Source organism: Schistocerca americana, unplaced genomic scaffold, assembly GCF_021461395.2.
Source record: "Schistocerca americana isolate TAMUIC-IGC-003095 unplaced genomic scaffold, iqSchAmer2.1 HiC_scaffold_49, whole genome shotgun sequence".
NCBI lineage: Eukaryota > Metazoa > Arthropoda > Insecta > Orthoptera > Acrididae > Schistocerca > Schistocerca americana.
This window is the reverse complement of record NW_025726225.1, coordinates 1,763,096-1,783,168: the sequence shown is the minus strand read 5'-3', so window position 1 is coordinate 1,783,168 and position 20,073 is coordinate 1,763,096. Positions and strand designations below refer to the sequence as shown.

General features: G+C 41.3%; 1 protein-coding gene across 1 annotated transcript in view; it reads left to right on the top strand.

Annotated features, from left to right (window-relative positions):
- Window positions 1-20,073, top strand: part of LOC124585254 (Down syndrome cell adhesion molecule-like protein Dscam2) — a 156,198-nt gene that overhangs the window by 94,585 nt on the left and 41,540 nt on the right. The window contains exon 6 of the mRNA XM_047131382.1: window positions 15,475-15,759. Within this exon, the coding sequence (XP_046987338.1) occupies window positions 15,475-15,759 (285 nt within the window). The remainder of the gene's footprint in view (window positions 1-15,474; window positions 15,760-20,073) is intronic.

Sequence of the window (20,073 nt, the reverse complement as noted above, 5' to 3'; positions counted from 1 at the left end):
ATTAAGATTCTGGATCCGTAGTGATAACGCCCAAAAAGATAGGGAAATACGGAAGCGTCCGATCCCACCCATCTGCTTTGACCCATGACGTCACAAATATGGCGGAAACGACAATTCCAATATGGCGCATATAAAGTCGTTACATACACATTATAAAGACGAAAATACATCGAAATACAAGCACACACACGTTTCACAAAAAGCCTAATGACTCTAACGGGACAAGCGCGGGAACTTGGGGGTTTTTGGGTGGGGACAAACTAAATATATACAAATTTAGACACCCACCCCCATACAAAACCACGTAAAACGACGAAAAAAATCGACATCACAAAACTCACCAAATACCACTAAACACAATATTATCTGAATCGGACATTTCCTTTGACTTATATGGATCTACAGCAAATGCCTATCCAATAAATTGGGATCGAACACTTCCCTTGACCTATATACCTCAACAGCAGCTCCCGATCCCATCTCCCAATACAGATACAAATACCAACATACACCGCCAAACATTGCGAACAGACACGTCCCTTGACTTACATAGATCTACAGCAGCTCCCGATCCCATAAATTAGGATCGAACACTTCCCTTGACCTACATAGCTCAAGAGCAACTCCCGATCCCATATCCCATTACAAAAACCAACATACTCCACCGAACATTGAGATTGAACACTTCCCTCCAACTATATAGCTCAACAGCAGCTCCCAATCCCATAAGTTAGGATCGACCACTTCCCTTTACCTATGTAACTCAAAATCATCTCCCAATACCAATACCAACCTTCACAGCCACAAATTTCAATGAAACACTTCCCTAGACCCCAACACACAACACATACACCGAAAACAAAAAAATAAAAACTTACCACAAAAAAGTTCCAGCCCCACAAACTAGATTGGCCACCACAATCACACACAAATGCGCGCGACACACACGCACACACACACACACACACACACACAAACCAACGAAAATATACTAAACCAAAAGCAAAACCCAACCTAACCACACCTCAACACCCCCCAAACCAACCCAACCTCCCCTCTCACCCCAAAATAAAAAACCCACAAACAAAAACCAAATGCAACATAAAAAAATCTCAATCACACACTACAACTCCACAAAAACTTCAACAAAATAGATCCTCCACAACTAATACAAAAAACAAACACAATCCCCCTCCCACCTTAACAAATACTCTAGCACAAAATAAACCACCCACCCCACCCTGAGCCGCAGCCAACTACCCACCTACTAAGACCACCCTAACTAACCACTTTCGGCCTTTTACCCACAGCTCTTAAGAAAACTCGAACAACGCAATAACCCTCTGGGACACTCTTTCGCCAACAGTACTCATCTAAATGAGACTGAAGGTTGGAAAAGCGCCTCTTCCCCCTCCCAAGAACTGACTTAACTGCCCCCCACATGCCCTCTATTGTATTGGTACAAGACCCTGTCTCATAATTCTTAAACTATAAACTATGATTCACTACTAAATGATTAAATCCCCTCTCACCCAACCCCCTAAATGAAGAAAAAGCATCAGAAACTATTGTGGAGCCCGGCTCTATATATTCCTCAATTAACCCCACTAATTTGGCCTTTGACCTCCCTTCCACAACCCGAAAAACACATTCGGAACCCTCACCCTCCGGAACAACAGCCCCCCACACCCAAAGACCAGCCACAGACTTCCCCCTCCCATACTTCCTTTTCCCAAACTGTTACTTGTCCACCTCCACAACAACCCCATGCCCCCCGCAACTTACCCCTGTACTTAATAAATTCTGAACACACTTCATGACAAAAAGAATACCAATCCAGAACCCTCCTCTCACTCACACCAGTCTCATGCGCGCAAAAACTCTGTGGGGATCTATAACAAAAATAATAAGTAACAAGCACAATCTCGCGCATGCCCAGCCTAGACTTCTCGAACCAGGCACCATGCCGTATGGAACACCATATGTCTTCTTTCCGACAGCGCCACGTATAACCGTCCCTGGTCCGAGAGGCCGGAACTTTAACCAACTTCATTTCTTCACGGCACACACTGCACTTCACCACCTCGGCAATTAAGCCAAAAAGCTGCAGGAACTTAATCAGCTCTAAAGGTGTGTCCCCCATCATAGCCCTCAAATGAGAACTATTTATCTTATCTTTCATATCCATTCCTGAACAAAAAACAACAACCCATTAAATTTAATAACAATACCACACAATGTACAGCGATCATCACTGCATTAACCTTCGCACAAAACCACAAAACCGTTAACTGACTGAAACAAATTCCACTTCAAAAATACACAAACAGTACTCGACACTGAGCAACAGCAAACTGAGGCCAATACACCAAACAAATGAAAACCCTGAACATACCACCAGAGGGCACAACAAACCACAACATGACGACATCTACAAACACGCCACACTCACAAACCAAACTCCGCGCCGTCATGACGTCACACACAACACCCTTACGTCACGGGTCAGAGCCGATGCGTGAGATCGGACGCTTCTTTCGACCCAAAGATAGGGTACATTACAAATTATAATCTCTAATGGAGGGAAGAAAAAAAAAAAAGAAAAAAAAAAACATTGCATCATGGTTGGGTTGGAAGCAGAAAGGAAGATCCCTGTTTAGTATACTGCTATGCTTGTACTTGTGATCTACAAGTGACATTCCTGCAAGTGATATAGTATTCCAGTAAAAAGAACACTGTCATTGAATTTGGGGCCCAGCAAGGGCAATCTCAGCTTACTAATATCACGTCAGTTAGTGACAAATGAAGGTTATCAGACAAGGCCAGTGAAATTTGGCTTGCATAGTTTGCTGTAGAGCATGATTTATCTCTTCATGTTGTTTAACTCTAGCTGTACCCATTCACACATTACGTGTCTCACTGTCAATCTGCGTAAATGGAAAAGGAAGAAAAAAAGAAACCACATATTTATAATATGTATGGGAATTGGGTATACATCCTCCAAACCTTGCCCCCTGAACCTGTCCAATCTCCTCCTCCCCTCTTTTTGCTTATGTCCTCCTCCTCCTACCTCTCTCTGCCCATCATTTCCTCCCCTCACCCCGTCAATGTTCTTCTCCCTCCTCTCTCTCCAACTCCCCTTCTCACATCTCTCCATCCATTACCTCCTTCCCGCTCTCTATATCCATTTCCTCTCGCCATTTTGTGTATCACACCCCCTCCCCCTTCACATTGAGCCTTGTTCATTGTTACTGTAAGTTCACATTATGTAGTAGTATTCTAATCATAAGCCAATAAACCAGAAATACAATTTTCCTGTTTTCTGTAAAAACGTCTGTGGTGAAGAAAACAAAACAGTACTTTGTTGTTCATACAAATTATGTTGAAAAATATATATAGTGGGAAAGAATATAGCATATCTATAGGGGAGAAGCAATCTGTCTAATAGTTTAGATGCCCTTCTATCATACTTAAAGGCCCAGCGGTACCAACCAGCCACCATGTTATCCTCAGCCCAGAGGCATTTGGGCCTTCATGGCCTGTTTGGGCAGAGTTTAGTTTTTTATCATAGTTAAGACTGCCTGCAACAAAGGAAGCAATATATATTTCAAAATGTGAACTAAATCGGTCAAGAACTTTCTGATATTATTGCCAACCTTTTGATATTACACATTATGTATGTCTGTCTATTTACATGTTGTTTGCATGTAGAAATATATATCGTACAATCGTCCAAATGTTCATTAGAGTAATGTGTAAATATTGGAAGTATATTAGTCAAGTATTTGACAACAGTGTTTCCCCTCTATTTATTACTTAAGATCTCGAAATGATTGTGACAGATTTACTTTAAAAAATGAATGTTCATCAGAATATTGTGAAAAATTTTAATTAAAACTGTCAAGATTGTATCGAGGTTTTTGGTAATATTTTCTCTATGTTTAAAAATGTGTATGTGAAAGGAAATACCCATTCACATGCAGTGTTTTCTAAATTTCAATGAAGTAGCCTTCTCGAATTTTGTGATCATAAACATATGCATACTGAGATTTCATATGCAAAGCTTTTTTGAAACTCACATGTGTCACGATTCTTAACTCACAGATCACAAAACATGTTCATTGTGACGGAATAAAAGCAGCTTCAATCATAAATAATGTTATATGCAAGACAAGTTTAATGTATGTAATTGAAAAGAAAAATAAATTTAGCCTCATTGTTGTATTATCAGATATGGGTTGCATAAACCATTTGTTTGTGACACTACGTGTTCAGAAAGAAGGTAGCAAAATACCTGACACTTTTGTAGAACTGGTTTCGCCTCCTGATGCTACTAGTGAGACATTATATCAAACAATTCCTTACAAAATAGGGTATATTAAGTTTCACAGTGGACGGAGCATATGCTAGATTTGAAGCAGAGATGTTATGTTATCTCCGCTTTTGGCCCTAGATGTGCAGTGAACCAGCTTTACTGCTACACCTATTCACCATGTCCCAGGAAGAGGCTTGGTGATAGGAACTGATTAGAGTTGTTTTGTCAGTGATGTGCATTTTACCATACCTCACTAAATGTTACAAACAAACTCTTTTATCTTTAATGTCCGTGCTGGTAGTACAGCTCGATCTCCAACCCTGAATGATACACACTCTGGTAATATGTATGTTGTGCAACGATGTGAACTGCATGAAACAAAAAGGTTGCGCCTCCTAACAGTTACCGGCATAATCTGTGGAGTGGAGTGTCTTTTGTGGACGGATGAAAGACAACCAAGAAATGAACGAATGAACAAAAACGTCATGTACATGTCTGTGGGAGTCATGTTAACTCAACTCATGAGGTCCGTGGCGAAAAAGATAATAGGTGTGTGTTGGGGTTTCCTTGTCCAGCTTGCGCTGGCCACCTGGTTTCTCTCGTGCGGCCCAGTGCCCGTCACACAGTTGTCAAAATTTGGCATAATGATAAATCCATTGAGTGGGCCAGCGAATGCTGGGCACTGCTTGCTTGTGTCAGCTGTGACTGCGGATCCATCATTCATGTGTTTCTGTGGCACAGCTGCCACACACATCCCCCTCAGAGAGCAGAGCTTCATAGCTGCAAGAATGTGTGGTGATTGGTCTGTGGTGCGTGTGTGTTTAGAGTTTGCACACTGTGTGGTGATGTCAGTGTGAGTGGGATGGTGGTGGCTCAGTCTGTGGTTGAAGGGTGGAAACCTGTGATGTCAGCATGTGGTCAGGCGAGTGTGCAATGGGCGTGTCCTTGGACGGTCGGCTAGTGACAGCAGCAGCGGCCAGTGCTGGCTACAATCTGTCCATAGCAACACACAGCCTAGGTGCAAGGCTGTGAGTCACTTGAAGGGTGCGTCGAAGGCTGATCCACTGATAGCTTAATAATGATACAGTGTGTTCACTAGTGATATAGATAACGCACTACAATAAAATGAAGTTCACCATTTGAATTGTTCAGAATGAAATCTAGAATGACCGATCAAATGTTCATGAGTTGCACTGTCCAACAAGTTTGCCAGTGGATCAGTCGCAGAAGCACAGTGTGGCACTCGATCTGACCTCAACCTTCGAATCAGTGCAGTAATGGAGATTGCATTTTAAATATAAAATTGCATGAGTGCTGTGTTGCCAGGACTCGAATGCAGGTTCTAGAGCTGTGATGGATGAGCCCAGCAGCATGGAGGCATTGTCTGGAGCTTTCCAGTGCTTGACCAGAGATACTGGCTGCAAGCACGGTCAGCTAGAGACAGGGTCTATACAGCAGACGGCAGCTGGAGGGTGCCAAATTCTAACAAGGTTTTGCAGCTTGGGTGCATGCTTACTGTGTCACACAGTGTAGCATTCTGATGATGCAGCGTAGACTTTCGTAGTGTATGTGGCGGCCAGTGCATGCGATTGATGTAGCCCGTTGGTGGCTGTAGTAGGAGTGACCCGTGCACCTGAGATGGGCATGGTCCAGGCGGAAGTGTTTGCTGCCTGGTCAAGGTGGTGGAAGGTGCACGTGGTGGCTAAAGCCGTGCATCATCGTTGGCTAAGGGTGCAAGCTCTGCTTGACTTCTGGCTGAGGGAATGTTGTCTTTTGTCAGATCTTCTGCTGGGTCAAATAAGTGGATGGCTGCTGGTGTGGGCAAGACTAAGCCATATTGATGCAGTCAGTTAAGACTCCAGACTGCTTCCCTTTGCACTCAATGTCCAGCACTTCTCTCCATGGGTGACCATATGATGCAGTCTGGAGCAGGGCAACCAGAGGGGTGCACAACATGACATGCATGTAGTGCTGCAGGTCAGCATGCATGAAGACTTTACCGGTGCCAATTCTTGCTAGTGCATGTGCTCAGAGGCCAGTCACATAAGGTGCACAGACATTCTGCCAGGGTCTACAAATAAACCTGGGACTGCAAGAGGTTGTTTGTAAACAAGATTGGTACAAGTCTGTGGTGTCACCGCCAGACACCACACTTGCTAGGTGGTAGCCTTTAAATCGGCTGCAGTCCATTAGTATATGTCGGATCCACGTGTCGCCGCTGTCAGTGATTGCAGACCGAGCGCCACCACATGGCAGGTCTAGAGAGACTTCCTAGCACTCGCCCCAGTTGTACAGCCGACTTTGCTAGCGATGCTAGACTGACAAACTACGCTCTCATTTGCCGAGACGATAGTTAGCATAGCCTTCAACTATGTCATTTGCTACGACCTAGCAAGGCGCCATTACCAGTTTATATTGAGATTATGTATACAGAAGGGCGATGTTCTCCAATTATGGAGTAAAGTTAAGTATTCCAGCATTTACGTTCTTTTCTTGATAGAATAACTCCTTGATCTGTTCCAGACCTCATGCCAGTCTGCGTGAGCTTAAACGCGTGCATTTCGGCCTCCTCTAGCAACACGGTGTTGGCTCTTCTGCCAACACAGAAAAGTCGCTTACATCTCCTTCAGTACTACTCGCAGGTCCAGTAGCACCAGTGGTAGTGCCTCCATGCAAACAGTGTCGTCTCATATGAAGGTGGCTTTCATAGTCCTGTGGAGCTGTTTGACCATGCCATTTGATGCCAGCTGTTAGGTTGTGGTCCTGTGTAATTGGACATCACACAGGCGATGTTCGAGAACCATGTGTAGTCAAACTGAAAGCTGTGATCTGTTGTCCTGTGACTGGGGCATTTGAAGTGTGCTATCCAGGTGTCAATGAAGGTGGTGGAGACTGTCTCGGTGGTTATGTCCACAATGGGCATTGCCTCCAGCCAGCAAAGTGACACGGTCCACTGTAGTTAGTAGATAGCACTTGTCTTGGGAGAGAGGGAGCGGGCCAACGAGGCCTACATGGAAATGTGCAAATTGGCATGTGATGTCGGGAAGGTGTGCACAGGTGTGCCTCCTGACTTTGGCGCATTAGCAAGCAATTGTTGGCTTCTAATGGTGGAGGAAGTACTTAACCGCCGTGTATACTGCAAGAAATTTCCAGTCATAAGCACTCAAAGTGCATTGCGATTCCGATGGCTTCTAAGAGAAAAAGTGAAGCGGCTGCCAGCTCCTGTTGACATGTTGTTGTAGTGCCACACCAATGGCAGTCTGGCTAGCGTCCACTTCTATGGCTGTGTCCACATCGTGTTGCAGGTGCATGAGCAGTGTCACTCATGGGAAATTCAGTTTTGACTCCATGAAGCTCTGCTCCAGTATGTCCACCAAAGGTCGTAAACAGACTCTCAAAAAGACCAAAGGTCTTTACGATAGTCATTTTCTGAATGCCTTTGGGTGCTACTTGAATTTGTGTGTACGGCTTTGTGCAGTCTAGTCAAGACATAGCTAATATCTTGAAGGTATGGTACCGGATATTGATCTGGCACTGTTTGTGAATTATGGGTGTGTGAGTCCTCTCAGGGGAACCACAAATTGTGTGTTTTTGGAACTAAATGTAATGCAGATGATGATGGGCTGCTTGATGGCCAAACAATGGCTTGTCATCCACCATTGAATGCTTAATGTCCTTTGGTGCATCACCTGGGAGGGTGAGTCTAGGAAATTTTTTCAGTATAAGGTCCAGAGTGCTTCACAGGTTTTACACCATACAATGCGGCCTGCTGGTACTGTCCTGTTATCTTCAAATTTGTTCCTGCATCCATGAGCTGGGGATTTGAGATATCAGTTAGCAGCATGTAGTGGCTGAGAAAGTCGGCCACCAGGTTTGGCTCATTAACATCAGCCACAGTAAATGTCCATGAGAATGTGCGGCATAGTCAGAGTTCTAAATTGCAGTTCGTGTGCCATACGTTTTAATGCCCGAATTGTTCACTGCAGTGAGAGTGCCTCAACCCACCTGTGGTCTCAGCATGGAATTGGGGAATATCGAGAGGTCCGAACCTGTGGCATGAGGTACCTCATGCCCTCCATGTGTTGTGCTGTGAAGGGACGCCTAGATAATGAACTGCAGCAGGTTACATACAGGCCTGGTTGCAGCTGGCATTCAGCTGCACTGAGGGAGGATGGCTATAGCTTCATCGTTGAAGTATGCGTGGTGGCAGCAGAAGTCGCTTGGTGACTGTTCTGCTATGAGTGCGTTACTGTTAGAATGGCTGGAGCTGCATTGTTGGTTGCGCAAGCCGGCCCTGTGTCTGTGAAAGCTGCCAGTTGTGAGGTCAGCTTGTGAACTAGCTGATACGGGTCAGCATTCCTGACAGGGGCTGTAGGACGTGCGTGCTGCTGCGGGGGAGGGGGGAGAACACTTTCGTAAGCTGCCGTGGCAGTGGTGCTAAGTGCCGTAGCCAGCATGTCATGCAACCATGTCGTTATATTTACAGTGGCAACCTGATTCTCCTCTGTCTGGGCTGCTATTACCACCAACTTCTGATCGGGAAGGCTGCACACCCAGATAGTGCATAGCAGTGAGTCTGGTACCATGTCAGATTGCGTGAGGCTCTGCAAGTGGTGGAGGAACTGGGAATCTCTCCGGTCATTGCATTCCTATTGGCACAGTAGTTTGTGTGCCTATTGTTCCTTGGACTATGAGGTCTGACAAATCAATTCTTCCTTCAGTCATTTTTAAGAGGATAGCATCAACAAGGCAGTGATTATATGTTGTATTTCGGTCACATAGTTTTGGTCAAGCTGGCTCGCTACGTGCCTGAATTTTGCAGGGTCATGGGATATGCATTACTTATGAAGGCCGCCTCCACGTAGGTGAACCACATGAGTGGCTCGCAGAGCCAGAAGGGAGGCAGCCTGATCAAATCTCATCCAGTGCTTGCTGCCACTCCAGAAATAGTAGGAGACATAGGTGTGGTGAGGTTTTGCGTGTCGAAATTCTCGCAAGCTGTCAGTGGATGTACAGAGTGCATGAATCCAGAGTGCACCTGTGACTCACTCCCTAGGTTCTGTGCACGAGCAGGTGTTCTATAGTCTTTAATCATGTTAGCTCAGGGTCAAGTTCTCGTACGAGGGGAAAACACACAGTGGACATACCACAATACCGGCCAAAACAAAAAAAGGAAAAAAAAAAAAGAAACGCTAGAAGTTCCGCGAGCAAAGCAGGCATACAAAAAAAGGAAAAAAAAAGACAATATATGTGTTTAACCAAAAATGTCAAAAGTTTGTCTGCAGAATACTGTTACATTTTAGCCTCAGATCATATAGGGGTCACCACTGAAAGGGGGATGTGCTGTTATCACTGTGTACGGTCCTATCACATGCAGTGAAGTGGTTTTACTGCCGCACCCATGCACTGTGTCTGTGGAAGAGGCTTGGTGATGGGAATCAATGAGAGTTGCTTGGTCAGTTACGTACAATTATTTTTCCTTGCCTTGCTAGATGTTATAAGCAAACCCTTACCTTTAATGTCCATGCTGGTGCATTGCACTAGTGAAACAGCTCCATCACTGATCCTGGAGGGTACACACACTGATGATAAGCAAGTTGCGTGACTGTGTAAACTGCTTGGAACAAAGGTTGCATCTTCAAATGTTCGCTTTCTGTTGCAACCCATGCAGTGTTCTGTCTTTTGTAGACAGATGAAAGACACCGCGAAACAAACAAATGAATCAAACTTCGCCTATGTGTTTCTAGGGAGTTGTGTTAAATTGACTCAAATGGTCCACAGTGAGAAAGGCAGGAGGTGTGTGTCACACTGTCTTGTCTAGATTGCACAGGCTGCCTTGTCTTGTGCAAGCTGTTGCACCTCACACTGTTGCCAGAATATATTGTAACAAGTTAACATTCATGGGCCAGCAAATGCCGGGCACTCTTTGCTTGTTTGGCTGTGACCACAGGTCCTCTGTTCTGTGGTAGAGAACAGTTAAGTCATTCCTTGTCTTGCTTTCCTTAGGTAAGATAGCTCAGGACTGTTCTTGATGAGATGCAGATGCCATTCAGGTGCAGTATGTACTTCTCGTGCATGCTTAACTCTTCCTAGAGATATAGAAGTCATAGGGTGGAATGCATGTAAATATTTTGCAGTGCAGCTTGAAATGTCTCGGTGAACTGAGTTACAGAACGCTTTAATGGTGAAACCAGACAAATTACTTCATGCCAGCTAGAAATCTCTCTCTCTCTCTCTCTCTCTCTCTCTCTCTCTCTCTCTTGCTCGCTCGCTCGCTCTCTCCCCCTCCCTCTGTCCAGGCTTCTTGCGCAGTATGATGCCCTGAAAATTTTTTTATTGATGTTGCGACTAATGACACACTTCGAGAAAGTGAGACAGTATTGTAGGAATTTAATTATAAAACTGTGGTGTTCTTTCTTATCTTTCTGGATTTGTGTTGCTTATTGCCAACATACTTTCCATTTAAGATGCTGTCAGAATCCCCTCAAACCCACAGGATGTATTGTGACATTAAGGAAACAGTGATAACTGTATTGTAATGTTACATGAAGAAAAATCATGTAAAACCAACACCCCCGAAAGTTGTTCGTAACCAGTATCATAATCCCTGTCATTACAAATCTCTTGGTTAATAGCATGTACTTGCTGACATTTGACCCAATTTGCATTATGACCAAGAGTTTCTAAGTTTAATTAAAAATGACATTCAAGAAATTGCCACTAGATGGAAGCTATTGGAATATACATAGATAGGAATGAACAGTAATTATGGGGCTGGATCCTGGAATACAGTCCCTAAGCCAAACCAGGGAGATGGTACACCTATATCCTCCAAGTTATCAACCATGATGATGCATTTGTGGTACACCCAAATCCCCTAAGTTATCATGCATAATGATGCATTTGTGCATATCCCTCTTGTCAGCTTGTGTGGAGAGACTATTTTCAGCAATAAACAGTATAAAAATCAAGCTAAAAAACAGATTCAGCTTGAGAATAATTACAGGAATTTCAGCAGCGAAAAATAAATGGGATATCTGCATCCTGCCATGTTTTACCTATCAGCACATAACTTCTACGTCTGATGACTAATGACATCTACAAGAAAGTTGGGGATAAACAGGAGGAAGCCTACGTTTGTGAGATAAATTACATAACTTTTTCTTAATCTTCTCTGTTATATTTAGGTAAATCATAATTTTATATTCTCTAGTATTGCACTCCTATCTGCTGAAATGTTTAATCTAACCCAAAACCAAATTAAGAGAAAAACAGTGCCTGTTTTGTATGAGAGGAGTATTAATACACTGCAATATTCTGTGATAGTGAATCACTTTTAATGACACAATCGATTTACCCTTCAGCCTGTCTGCCCAATTTTGTGCATTTTGATGACCAGTCTGACTAAGCTTTTTGGTGATAATATACAGGCAAGTATTTTGTGCTGTACCTATTAGGCTTCAGAAATGTTATGTGATGTATGCTATGGTAGCATGATTGAATATGCTGTTTGAGTTCAGTGATACACACAAACTGATACCAAGAAGAATGTATTACTGTGAACACAAGCTGGTAGTGAATACGAACTTGTCCCTCACCGGAGTGTAAGATAGATGTGCAAATGCCTTTTGACATAGAGCTCCACCACATTTTTAAAGGTGGTTGACAGCTGTAGTACTGTCTTCAAAAATCACACTGGTGATGTTTCTGTGATAGAGTAGAAATGCATGCAATTTAGCTTCAGTGTACATGTGGAGAAATAATTGACATTACCAAGCTACACACATAAATAGTTGTTCAACCATGCACTAGACCTTCACCTTTTTGTCTGAGATGTATTGCCTTGATATAAACGAAAAGTCTTGTGGTAGTCCAGACAGCAAACTACTAAATTTGTAGTCACACTTGATGAAGACAACTGAGGAAGCTATCAATGTATTGTGTAAAGATAAAAGGAACAAATCAGAAACAATCAATTTCTGCAGTTAAGTCTTGAGGGTCACATTATAATCAGTTCCATTCTCCAGTGCCAACTAAGGTTCTCACAAGTTTCGCTTTATAAGCTCAGAGTGAACAGCACTTGACAGGCTCTGTAGAACAGCCTAATTTTTCAGGGGAATAATTCATTGTACAGTATAAGAAAACCATTTCAAATTAGAAGAAGAAAGACCACAAATAATGGTGATAACACTTCATGTAATAAATGTATCAACAGATATATAAGAAATCCATGTCGAACAGTCAGCACCGTTAAAAAATGTCCTATATTTTGCTCTTCATTGCACAAGACATGGTGACAGGATGAACTTTTTAAACATTTCTTACAAAAAATCAGGTATATTTTATGAAAGACAGCATGTTGACTGTGGATATTTCCCCTATTAGTATGGGAAATGAATCTAAAATCTAATCTCTCTACAGCGGTTTTTAAGTTTCATTTCCAACGATTGGAAATAAAACTGCTATACATACAGTCTATGGACTTTTATTTACAAAAATGTACAGTCTGAGAAATTTTTAAGGGTTTTGCAGCAGGACAGGTTGTGCGCAGAGAAACAATTTTTAAGTAGAAATTCAATATCTTTTGCTGTTTCTGAGTTAATTAGCATTGAAATTAGCCAATTCAAGTAGCACATGAGAGACAGTGGTGCCAAACTTTTTCTTTGTGTGCTTTCCTCAAACTGAACAAGAGAATGATACATAAATTGGACATGGGTTGGTAGTAAGGATCAAGCCCAAGCCAAAGTCTGAGCAGTCTCGTGCACTATCATCTATGTTATGAGAACAACTGCTGGGCTCCATGAATTTGTGTGCACAATAGCCTGATTGGCTAACTTCAGTGCTGATCAACTCGGAAATGGTGCAATGTATCAAATTTTTCCTTAAATATTATTCTTCAGCATTGGCTAACTTCAATGCTCAATCAACTCGGAAATGGTGCAATGTTTCAGATTTTTTCTTAACAATTATTCTTCAGCAGAACCTATTCTGCAACAGCCTTACAAGCTTTTGCAAACGGTTTCTGACCAACTTGTATATCTTGCACTGTTTCTTGTACACCGCACCAATCCATTATGGATCTGTTAAAAATGTGACAAGTTCTTCATTTCTTGCATCTCCAATACTATTCCCCTTGTATGATGTGTCCCACAGACATCTCCAGTCTTTAAACTTGTCTTTAAACTTCTCTGGAAACTCTGTCATCAATGTTTTTGCGGCCTCACTCTGTGTCATTGTAGCTGTATTTGAACTGCGTGTAATGGCATGCGCATTGACAAGAAGTGGAACCTTTGTCAGATGCTTGGCACATTATTGCTACACAGCGCATGATTTGTTGGGCTGAAGTGGAGTGCAGATTGGCTGTCAGGTGGTCATATGAAGCAACTGCACAACAGCAATAATAATAATAATATTAATAAAATTGGGCAGTTGAATGGCCAACAACCTTACACATGTACAATTTATTGGTCAGTCAGCTGATGAATTGGTAATTGTGTAGGACCCTCTAACTACAAATTCTTTCAAGTTTCCTGTGTTCATGGACAAAATTTCTGTTTCCTCTGGTAGATAGCATAGCTATAGTGATGTTTCAAAATCGCATCTCTAACTGATGTACCCTACAAGCATCAAATCATTATCAACTTCCTTATTTTGTAGGAAGAAACTGTGGGGAATATTTGCAGATGTTGGTAAAGTCTACCAAACACCTGTAGTCAGCTGGAGTAAGGTTGGTTGCAGGGAATATCAGAAAGGGGTTCAGCGGCACCTCATGACTGCAGTGAGCAGGGAGACAATTGCTGCTGCAAAGGAACTGTAGATGAAGCTATCCAGGCTCTTGAGAACTTGGGAGTGCCTACATGCTGGTTTCCAAGCTACGTTGCAGTGGAATGCAAATCTCACAGAAAAAACGTTTGTTCTGAGATGATGCAAAACTTTGAAACACTGGGGGAGGTTTATTTATTGCAGGTTGTGACAGGTAATGAAACCATACTGAGCAAATGAAAGTAAAAAAAAAAAAAAAATGGTTATGATAACATCATCCCCATGTGTTGAAGAAGTGGCTTTGTGACCAGAACAAGGACTTTTGCCAACAAGGCATACTGCCCTTGGATCTCACTGGAGGAGTTCCATAAGACTTGGAAGGAGATTATATGGAAAAATAGGGTGTCTAGTTAAAACATCATTCTTTCATATAATTTTCATTGCGATAAATAAATAATTGTTGAAGAAAAAACTAGTGAGCATTACTTTATGGGCAACCCCCATATGTGTAAATGACCAGTATAATGATACGTGAATAAATATATTTTTAGTAAATTAATGCAGGTACCAGTACTATATTCCTTGAACAACATGATCCACATCACAATGTGTTTCCTTATTTGATTAATGGATTACATGGGCAAATAAAGACATACAGGTTTGTAGATTTAGACAACAGGTGATACTGTGAACACTACATCACACTGACATCATTGTGAATATTTCTAGTTAAATACAACAAACATTGTATTTGGGAATTCATCCAAAAAGAACACCTTCAGTATTCCTAACTGTGCAGTCAAGCATATTCTTCTCTAAGCATCATTAGTAAGATTGTTAATATGTATTGAATGTAGTAGTTAATGTTGTTTCAAATGAGAAAAAAACACTATTAATCCTATCACATTTATTGTGTAGATTAGGATACACATTACCTATCTTTTGTAGCTAAAAATATTATTATTGGTTCAAAGAAACATGTATTATTATTGCAAAAAAATATGTTTCCCCTAAACATATTAGAAAGCAACAGTAGTTTTTATGTCTTCCACTGTTTTTGAGTGAGGTCAAGCACTACACGCAAGCAAGCAAGTGAAATTTAAACTGTGACATGTAATTAATTTAAAATTTTTGTGTCCCATCTTGTGCTCAAACATTGCACAAGGACCAGTAAACACACAAAAAGAATAGAAGATATAAAAAGCAACAGATGAAGTCTAGTACATTTAGATGAACAGTATTTGGCTGAAAACAATACAGGTAGTAAATGTTCACTTGCAATAGACAGATAATATCTATTCTTATCTACATAATAAACGTAATTGAAGTGGCAACTGTGGTAGAATTTCTGCAGATATTAGCAACACAATTAATTCTTATTTTCATATTTCTTCCAGAGGCACCAGAAATTGATCCAATAATAGTAAAACCAGACCTCCAAGAAGGCATGCGGATGAATCTAATGTGTGTTGTCAGCAAAGGGGACTTCCCGATTGCTATACAATGGCTAAAAGATGGAGTAGCAATAAATTATGAACAAGGAGTGTCTGAGAATAGTTTTGATGAGTATTCGAGCACCCTCAGTTTCAACAGCCTTATGATGAAACATACAGGAAATTACACTTGTCAGGCATCAAATGCTGCTGCTTCAAGGAACTACACAGTGGAAGTGGTTGTTAATGGTATCACCTTTAGTAGCAATTTATAGTATTCAACTAATTTCACTTTAAAATTATCTCATTGTAAAATTATCTCAGGTAATTCCAGAAACTGTTGTGTCGAGGTCAAAATATTAAATCTGCCGAAGTTTTGTTATAGCACGTTGTAGATATAATTCCTGGGAAAATATACAGTAGTGCCCACTAGAAAGAGGTATTGGTGGATGCATGTCAAACTGAGGTTTTAAAATTAATCAGAAGGCACCCCTCTCTGCTACTACCCCCTCACTCGCACTACCATAAGCACACATAAACAATACACTACAGCCACCTGGATGCCTTATACCTAGAAGCACAGTTGGCCTTGGACACTTTAGTTATATGCAGTGCTATTGAAGGTTCCATGATAGTGTATTTGCCAAATTGTACACTATCTGATCCAAAGTATCTGGACACCCATTGTTCGACATTAATATAGGGTGTGCCCACTATTTACCTTTATGACAGCTTGAACTCTCCTGGGGACACACTCAGTGAGATGCCTGAATGTCTGTGGAGGAATGGCAGTCCATTCTTCGTCATATCCATAATCAGAGAAGGCAGTGATTTTGGACGCTGAGGTCAAAAGGAAAGCCAATATTCTAATTCATCTTGGTGTTCCATTGGGTTCAGGTCAGGATGCTGGGCGATCCACTCTGTTTTTGGAATGTTTTGTCCAAAACCATTGCATCATAAAATCTGCTTTATGACAGTGTCATGCTAATTCAAACAGCCATCGTCTCTGAACTGTCATTCTGCTATATACAGTACACAGAGTGCTGTAAAATATGTATTTCGATGATGGCACTAAACACGACGGCAGCTAACATTCTTCAGGCATTAGCGCAGGGTCTGCCACAGAATACGGGGTTACTCATCATCCCAGATCACATGTTTCCTGTCATCCACTGTCCATGGGCATCTCTACACCATCTCAAGCATCACTTAGCATTGACTATACAAATTTGTTGCTTATGAGGAGCTGTTTAACCATTTTACCACATTGTTTTTAATTTCCTATGCACAGTTATTTTCCTAGCTGGATTGGAATTCACAAGTGATTCCTACCACTAATTTCAAGTGATTTCTACAATCGCCCTCCACAATGCTTGGCAATCCCTGTTCGTTGGTACATGAGGTCTTCTCGTCTTGGTTCAGATGTGGTTATTCCTTCACGTTCCACTTCAGAATCACATCACCGGCAGTCGACTGGGACTGCTTTAAGTGAGTTAAAATGTACTTGCTAGATCTGTTACTCAGGTGATATCCAAAGGCTAGTCCATGTTCAAAGTCATTGAACTCTCCTGACCAACCCATGCTGCTGTTACTGCTTCTCTACTAACAGCATAATAATCCCTGCCTCCTCTTACACTGGCAGGTCCACCTCATGTGGACCATATGGTGATTGGATACTGTTTAGCAGGCCTTTTGACCTATTGTTGAGAAAGTACTAAGAGTACGGCACTCTTACTTATACAGAACCACCAGCCAGTGTGACTACAGCTCGGAGAACAGCAGTAAGATTACAATCTCATGTATTCAGAACCTTCTGCTGACCACAGGAGCCGCGCGGAGTAGCCGAGCGGTTTGAGGCGCCATGCCACAGACTGCGCGGTCCCTCCTGCCGGAGGTTCAAGTCCTTCCTCGGGCATGGATGTATGTGTTATTCTTAGCATAATTTAGTTTAAGTAGAGTGTAAGACTAGGGACCGATGACCTCAGCAATTTGGTCCCATAGGACTTCACACACATTTGAACATATTTTTGGCCACAGGATGATAGACTAATACTTACCATAAAGAAGATATTTTAAGTTGCAGACTGGCACAATTAAAAGATACTTAAGATATAGCTTTCAGCCCCAGCCTTCATCAGCAGAAGAGAAACCATACAAATACATACACACAAGCAAGCACATCTCATTGACACATGACTGCCATCTCTGGGAGCTCGATCTGCTGGAGTTGGCAGTCGTGTGTGAATAAGATGTGCTTGCTTGTGTGTATGAATGGTGTGGTTTCTCTTTTGTAGCTGATGAAGGCTGGTCGAAAGTGTTATGCAAGGGCCTATCTGTGACTCAATGTGCCTTCTTTACAGTAAGCAGCAATCTATTTTTTCCTACATTGTTGATATTCCTATGTGGAGTTTCCATTGTTCAGATACATAATTATACTTCTGCATTCTCCAACTGTGATGATGATGATGATGATGATGATGATGATGAATGTTACAGAAAGGTCTGCAAAGAATGGGTTTTTTGATTATACACTTGCTGACCACAAGTACAGCACATGCACTGTAGCTTAAGGAACTGATAGGAATGATTGTATGGGCCCCTTTTATGTATCCTTTTGTTCCAAACAGCACTGGTGTGAGATATTGACACAGAGTTGTTAAAATGCTGTTTGGTAGAATAAAAAATTATCAGTTATATATTTATGCTCAGGAATGGTTCTTTATTTTTACAGATTTGCTGGTTTCTTTTCACTGTCTGTTATCCTGCCTTATTTGCCCATGTTGCATTCCATATTTTAATAACATTGTCTTAAATTTCTTCTGTTGTTGATCAAATGTATCAGTTGATGAGTCCAATCAGACCTTTAAGAGATTATAAAGTTGACTTAGTAATGAATTCAATCATTACAGCCAATTGTCAGGAATGCAGATCATCAGAACTAATTCATGATAATTGCAAGAGAGATCAGAGATGAAAACCAACAGATTACTGTTGCACAAGATATCAGTAAAGTAAAACACATAGTTGTTCCCACCACGCCCATAAGTGCTTGAGATTTTAATTCTTGAACTCAGAAATTCCTACAGCGTGGCAGCACCATTGATGCTTAATTTTTGCCAGTACCTTCATCAGTCAGCATGCTGTTTGTCCATATTAATCAACTTGATGCTGAACTTTCCTGTGTTGGTTAGCTCACTAATATAGTGGTGCATCCCATTAGTGTATTCTGTTTGAACATAATACACACCATTGTGATTCACAATGGAACATTCCCAAGTGGAAATAATGATCTTGATGAATCTTGATGGGTGTGCAGAGAGGGCAAAATAATGCAATACTTATTTTTTTTGTTTCTGCCTAGTTTCATTTTTATAGGGTGTATTAGGTTCAGTGGGCATATCTTTGAAATGGTGAGCTATGCAAATGTTTTTCATGTAAAAGTTCATATGTAACTAATGAACTTGAGAACTGTATAACTGACTTGAGTAATAATTTGAAATTTTGCAAAATGCCTCACCAATAATTAATCATGAAAAATAAAAAGTTTTGTCACAGCATTAATTAAAGAAGCTTTCAAGCCACATATATCCATGAGTAATGAAACTATTCTCTGAAATACTATTCTTGGGAAATAAGCTGTATGCAGTATGCTGTTGGAGTAGTTTCAACATACCTAATTAAAATACCCAAACATTCATTATTATCCTCATTATTTATGTCACTTACATTTGTTTTATGTTTTAAATTGTTAGCTTATGTTTTGCCATTCATGTCTGTCCTTTTTTTCACACACGTGTATTGTGTTAATTGAAAGTAATTAGTAACTGATTTTGTATCATAATAATCATTAAGTACAGCAGAGTCCCACTAATCCAAACCCCAGTAATCCAAATGTCCGGTTAATCTGAACATGATAAATGTTAATCTAAGTACGGAAAGCTGTGTGGTAAACTCCTGTACATACACATTATTTTTTTTTACACAGTGCAGTAAACATGTATTAGAAAAATTGGCAAGGAAACAATAGGTTTAAGCAATGCATAACATTGAAAGAAAAGCTGTCAAACTTACTAAAATACAGTGGACATTTTATCCCTACTTTTTAGATGACAAAAACTCAGTCATTGCTTTTTGGCATAATGAAGACAGTCTGTTATATGACACATAGTTTCTCCATAGTCTCATAAACATCAAATCAGCAGGTGTAGCAGTGGGCTGTTGCTCCAAATAACACAGTGCAAGGTCAAGAGCTTCTGCTGCATCACTGTGTGGCACCAGCTCTCCTTTGTCACTTTCAGGCACATTGTCACTTCCATCACAGCAGTCCACTTCTTCCTGGTCTTGAGTCACAGCAGCAACTAAATCAGCATCAGTAAGGTTCTCCACACATGCCCCATTCACTGCCATCCACTCACCTACATCTCCTTCACTAGCTTCTTCACATCCAGGGATTGTCTGTATCATTTGTAGTAGATTTTCCTCTACATTTTCAACTAGGTTGTCCTGAAATTCAGGAGATGTCCACAGTTTTCTCCACAATTTTCTCAGAGTATTTTCTGAAAT